Source organism: Suricata suricatta, chromosome 8 (genome assembly GCF_006229205.1).
Source record: "Suricata suricatta isolate VVHF042 chromosome 8, meerkat_22Aug2017_6uvM2_HiC, whole genome shotgun sequence".
NCBI lineage: Eukaryota > Metazoa > Chordata > Mammalia > Carnivora > Herpestidae > Suricata > Suricata suricatta.
In genome coordinates, this window is record NC_043707.1 from 130,779,903 (window position 1) to 130,786,536 (window position 6,634).

The 6,634-nt window shown below is 45.2% G+C and overlaps 1 protein-coding gene across 2 annotated transcripts in view; it reads right to left on the reverse strand.

Annotated features, from left to right (window-relative positions):
* Positions 1-6,628, reverse strand: part of LOC115298270 (protein DDI1 homolog 2) — a 37,045-nt gene extending 30,417 nt beyond the window's left edge. For both annotated transcript variants that reach the window (XM_029946808.1, XM_029946811.1), the window contains exon 1: positions 6,416-6,628. In XM_029946808.1, the coding sequence (XP_029802668.1) occupies positions 6,416-6,553 (138 nt within the window). In that variant the 5' untranslated portion in view covers positions 6,554-6,628. The remainder of the gene's footprint in view (positions 1-6,415) is intronic.
* Between the last annotated feature and the right edge of the window lie 6 nt (positions 6,629-6,634).

Below are 6,634 nucleotides of genomic sequence, written 5' to 3' on the forward strand. Positions count from 1 at the left end.
AGGGAAGGAGAGAGAGGCAGGCAGACACAGAATCCAAAGCAGGCTCCAGGCTCTGAGCTGTCAGCACGAGCCCGATGTGGGTGTGAGATCATGACCGGTGCCAAAGTAGGCCACTTAACCACTAAGCCACCCAGGGGCCCCTTAAGCATCCATTTCTTAATTGTCTTTCTGCTCTGCCAAAACATAAGCTCCTTGAGGACAGGACTCTGTTTCGCTCGCCCTATCTCAAATGTCTTTGTTTCTTCTTGGGATGAGAACTTTTGACATTTACTCTCCTAGCAACTTTCCAGTATGGGACACAGTCTTGTTAATTACAGACCCCACACTGCACACGACATCCCAGTGTGTCCATTTTGAAATGATCTTGCACACTGGCAAGTTTAAAAGTTTTTCCAAATACCACCTGTGCTGCATTCTTCCTTGTATTCTACTACTAATAAAAGCAATTTTTATGATGTGCAGACACTGAAGAAAACCTGAGAGCAAAACGCAGATGATACACCGTGTCGTAGAGAGGAAAGGGAGGAAGGGCACACTACAGTTTTCCCACAAAGGAACATAAAACCTACCCGGCACTATTACATCCTGGAGCCGGGGGCGGGGGGGGGGGGGGGTGTTCAGAACAAACTCAAACTCTGAAACGTTTTCTCCCGATCCATCTGCTATGCACCAGGTGACTTGCAAGCTGGGAACCTGAGTCCTGTCCCGGCCCTGACAGACGCCGCGTCCCTCCGCTGGCCCTGGCCTCACATTTCCCGTTTGCCAAGCAAGCAGCTGGGGCTGGATGATCGCTACGACTGGCCCTTCCAGGTCTGTCTGCTGCACTAGCATTTCACAGCGCTTCCTCACGTGTCCTCACAGCTCCTGCGGTAAGACTGCCTGACACACAATCTGAAAAATACAGATTTCTGCCAGGAAGAATGATCTGTCATGTCTGCTCTCAGAATCTGCACTGACATGAGAAACAGAACCGGAAACTGAATGTCCAAAGCCAAATATTTCTGGGGGCGCACAAAATATGGGGTCCAGAGCTCGCAGGGCCGATTACACTTCCTAAGTTCTATACATGATTAGAAAACGTATTGCTAGTTCTTACCCTCAACCTGCAAAGTTAAAACATGTTCCAGCAATGGCAACTCTCACTCCACCGATCTGCTCACCCCCACTACTCTGTCGATTAAGCACATATCACACAGTAAAAGTTCGACAGAATCAACACACAGTCTGCAGTACAACCTGTGGGACTGCTGGGAAAACGACCACACATCTGAAGTGACAATGTCCCAGCTGAGGCGTGCACCAACCAAGAGGAGGTGTGCCAACGGAAACGCCACGCAGGCGGCTCTCCCACAGCGGGGTCAACCCGCGTGAAGCCACCACAACAAAGGCACCAAGTCGTCCACAGCCCACTTATGAATCTTCCAGGTTCAGAAACTCGAACCATCAGTATAGAGAAAAAAATCAGTGGACACATTCTAACTGTACTTTATAAGTACATTTATCTACATTTATCTACAACAGGAAATCAAACTCAGGAGCATCAAAATGCTCCTCCCATGCAGATCACTGACCCGTCTCCAGGCTGGCAGTGCTACCTGCAGAGCCAGATCACAACCGCAGACAGCTCAACAGCGTCCACCTCTACCCGAATGGGTTCCCACAGTCTCCGGCCCGTCCCACACCCTCTCCTATCTAGGTGGGCATTATTCGTCCCATTTTATGGACAAGTAAACAGAGAGCTCAGTGACCTGACACTACACAGCTATTAAGACAAGAACTAGGAGGGGCGCCTGGGGGGCTCAGTCAGCTGAACTTTCGACTTCAGCTCAGGTCATAATCTTATGGGTTGTGAGATCAAGCCCCGAATCAGACTCTGCACTGACAGTGTAGAGCCTGCTTGGGATTCTCGCTCTCTTCCCTCTCTCTGCCCTTCCCCTTCTCATGCTTTCCCTCTCTCTCTCTCTCTCTCTGCCCCTCCCCCATGCACAGTCTCTCTCTCCCCAAAATAAATAAACATTAAAAAAAATTTAAATAAATAGCCTGATCTAACAAAAATTTAAGATCCTGGTAATAACTACCATCAAACACATATATGGAATGTGAATTATTGCTATCTGCCCCATTTCCTAAAAATACTAGACTGAAGAATGTGGGTGAGGAGCAAAACATTCTTCACACTGACAAAGCAGCAGGCATATTCCATTTTAGCCCAAGGACACAAATGAAAGAAACAAAAGCTTAGCTGAAATTCTAATTGCCACAAAGGAGAATTTCTTTTTGTTAAAACCGGCTTAAGAGTCTAAGGAAGATAATTATTTTATAGCTTAAGTCCTAGAAGAAATCTGAATGATTTTCCAGCTCAATAGGAGCACATCATCAGACCGATGGTGTCACATTTCCACCAGTCAAAACAAAATGAGTTTCAGTAAGGCACTGGTGGTCCTTTCCACCCTAACATCCAATTCAAAGGCCACAAAGTTAAAAATTCTAGTTTTGCCAGTTTTAAGAAGACACAACTGACACAGCTACAAGGCTTAAGCTGCAGAACTGGCACACCTGCTAGTACTTACTCCAGAATTCTAATCTTAACCAACACTTAACAGTAGACTGTTACAACAGCTCCAAGACCATCAACTCCATCATTAAGCACGATGTCTTCAATCAACAGAAATCCTAACAATACATTTCTAGCAGTAAGGGCCATCAACTGGCCACAAAATCTTTGGACTCAACATCTTAATGACTCCCTAATCCTATCTATTATTAACTGAAAGCCTACTATGTACCAAGGATCTACATATACATCTCATGCAACAGCTTGACTTTGCCAACCCTTCTGGAAAACAGTACCGCAACAGTTACTAAAAGCCTTTCAAAAGACCTAGCTAAGAATACATCCTGAGAAAACAATCAGAAATGGGGACAAAGCCTTAAGTATATAGACATCCATGGAAATGTTACTAATAACTGCTTCCGATTTTCCCCAATTCAAATGCCCAGCAATAGGCAAACCTTTAAATAAACTGCCATAGATCTGTATGCTAGTATGTTACGGCCATTAAATTTATAAATTTGTAGATTTGAAATCTCATGGGAGAAATGACAACAATGTAGCTTTGACTGACTGAACAAAGAAAGTTGAAACTATTGTTACAGTTCAGAGCACCATGTTTAAAAGTTACATTTTAACCATTCAAAAGGAAGAAAGCTTAGGGGGGAAAATACACTAAAAAGTAAACTGCAGTTATTTGGGGAGGATATGGTAGTAACTTCCTCTCCTTACTTTTTCCTGCAAGTTACAAATTCTCTATAACGAATATGCAGTACTTATCAGAAAAAAAAAATCATGAAAATTACCTGCAAAATAAATATGTCAAAACCAGCTACAATAGAACATTTCAGTTTCCACTGCTTTAAAATCGTGTTTTACAAACCACAAATCCTGCTGTGTACGGAGCTGCTTTTCCGGGATCATACAGTCATTGCTATTTGGCATTTAAATATGCCTTTTGAGAGTCCTTACACAGTCTACACACGTTTTTACCACATGCCACCTACAGGGGTAAATTATAATCATGTTTCAAAAATACAAAGACATTAATTTAAAGTGAAGTGGAGTTCTGATAATTCTTTGAAGTCGGCCCAGCCAAATCTGTTCCAAAGCATCAAACAGAGCCCTGCCCAGCTTCCAAGCCCATACTTGTATTAGAAGATGGAACGTACCCAGCTTTGATCACATGCACAAGTAGAGATGGTTTCTATTCTAAATTTGTTATCATCACATTATAACTACTATAATCAGACTAGAGCTGTTAAAAGGTAACGTCTTTTCCAAGTGTGCCCTTATGCACCACTGGTGCTAATATGAAAGTCTGAATTTTAGACCAGCTGATGCCCCATGTGGGGCAGGCACGCAAAAATGGCTCTTCAAAGATGTAGGAACAGAAAAGTATTACAATTTTCATTTCCATGTATTTTAGTTTGTCCTTCCTTAAATTCCATTCTATGGTTGTTTATAAGGTATATACAGTTATTACTTCTCATATACTGCATCACTGGTGTTTACAGTTATTCTGCACGTATAAGTGCACATACATATTGCATACAACATTAGTTCTTGTTCCTAATTTATTATATATATCGCAAAGATGTATGTTCCAAAACATTGTACTCAAAGGGAAACCTAGCTGGAAACGTTTGGGGATCAGTGGTTTGGACACACTGTGACAGGAAACAACAGCCAGGAACATTAAAAAAAAAAAAAAGAAAGAAAGAAAGAAAAGAAATTCCCTTTAGAAACGGAAGTGAAGAAGTGAGGACAGAGAAGGTAAACAAGAGTGAGGCAGAGAGACCAGGAGGACTAGGAGGGAAGGAAGAGCAGGAATGTGGGAGAACCTGGGAGGTGAGGTGGTGGGAGTGGGGGCCTCAAACAAGGGACGTTTTTGGAGGTGAAACTATAATGATGTTTGCCGTTATGATTTGGTGAACGGAAATGACTCAAGTGTGTGTCTAGGGTGGATCCTGTTCCTGCCTCATGGGCAAGGCGAGCAACTGAAAAGACAACCGACCACCAGACATCTTAAAATAGACACTGTGTTAGGTTACAATGGAGCCAACGGAACAAACTTGAAACAGGGGAGCTGTTTACAGGCTGGGTGATACAGGCGTCACCGAAGTTGGAGCCCAGGTTCCCAAATGCTAATCTGGCCTGGGAGGAAGTGAATGCCCAAAGGGTGACCCAATGAATGAGAAAAAATTTGTGGAGTTTGCCTAACCCTTCAATTAGCCAGGTCCTTCTAACATCATGAGCTAACAGAGGACAGTGCCTGCCTGGACCATACAAATGAACTGTCTTTTCCATCTGTCTCTTCCTTTAAATTTGTTACAGCCCATCTCCAAAAGGGCAGGAATAGAGACCATGCCACTTTTCATCTTCTCCCAAGCCCAGATAACAACAAAATCAATTTATATCTTCATTTTTTTTTTATTTCCCTCACCAGCTGGTGACTATAACCAGGGTAACAGAACGGAGGGTAGAGAACAACTGAAAATGCCACCTACAAAAATCCAGAGTTGCGTTTACCTCCCTACTTAAACTGTCCTTTCCTAGCTTTTCCCGTGAGGGGGAACTGGTTCCACAGTTTATAGAAAAAAAATGCAAAAGATTCCCTTTTACCGATTTCTTTGTAGCTTCAGTCTGCGTATCTGACACTGCACCCTGAAACATATTATTTCTTGATATGCAGCTTTATGCCAAGGTTCTAAAGTTCACAGTGTGCAAAGGACTCATACTCACTTCTGAACAAAATATTGACGCATTTGTTTACCATAATACAGGGCAGAACAAGCTGCAGTTGGGCAATAGCTTTTGGAAGTGTTTCATAACTGCAGGAGAAAGTCAAGATTCACATTCTGGGGCTCTGGAGGACTTCTATAATTTTCTTAATGTTTAGGCCATGTCCTCCAAGGTCCACTTATCAAGATTGAAATGTTTTAGTGTAAAGGCCAGAGTTATCGTCACCAATTCTCTTTGGTGGCAGCTTGGGGCATTTTGGGAATAAATTATTTTGCTTATTTCACATAAATGGAAGAGCAGCTGAATTTCCTCCCAGCATGGTAGGGAAATGAAACAAGCAAATTATACCGAGAAGCTACGAGGCCATTTTTATGAAAATATCCTCATAAAGCTCTGAACTTTGAACCCACCCAAACTCTGAATTGTGGCCTGAAATAAAGAGGGATGCTGGCCTACTACCAGCGAGGAAACCAGAGACACAAATAGCTTGAATTGAACTAATAACTACCCCCCCCCTTGTTTTTTAAAGAATTTAATCAGAAATGCCATGTGGTAGGGAAAAGGGAACAGGGCATTTCCAAATGCCTCAAAACAATCGACTGCAAGTCTCAAACTTTTCCCTTCACTAAGAGTGCAAATGTCTACATTTAAAGGTAAACTCGTTTGCTTAAGAAGGAGATGTCTCCAGAAAACCAGATGAACATCCACCTACCACAGCGATCCAAACTGGTATTTCTGGTTGGGGAAGTAGAATGTATGAACTCTTGCAAACCTGGAGCCTCTTCTTCGGTCCACAACATCCCAAACTCGGGATTATTAGGGGAGAGAGGCCGAAGAGCCCGCAGATGGGGCGGGCCGCCCAACAGTCCACGCGCCCCTCGGGCTGCAGTGGGTGCGCCAGCGGTCAGGTTCTCCGCTCCCTCCATGGCACCCCACCCCGCGCTCCGAGTGCGTGGGGGCAGCTACCGATTCCAGCTCGCTCCCGGACGCGGGGGCGAGCTGGAAGAGGCCATCCCGCTCCCCCACCCCCAATTCCCCACCAAGAGCAAAGGGAGGGCGTGAGACCCCAAAGCAGGAGGGGCAGCCCCGGGGAGAGACCCCGCTCGCTGCCCGGCGTACCTGGCTCTCGGCTGCGGGGATGCCCGACTCGAGCTCGCACAGCGCGCGGAAGTTGTGCAGCTCGAAGTCGGCGTCGACCTGGAGGGAAAAGGTCACCTCGGAGAGGTCCCTCCGCACACAGTACACGGTGAGCAGCATGGCCCGGGCCCGACCCAGCTCGGCTCGGCCCGGCCTCGGCGCTGGGCTGCGGGGCGGCGGCGGGGCCTGGCTGGTGCTGCG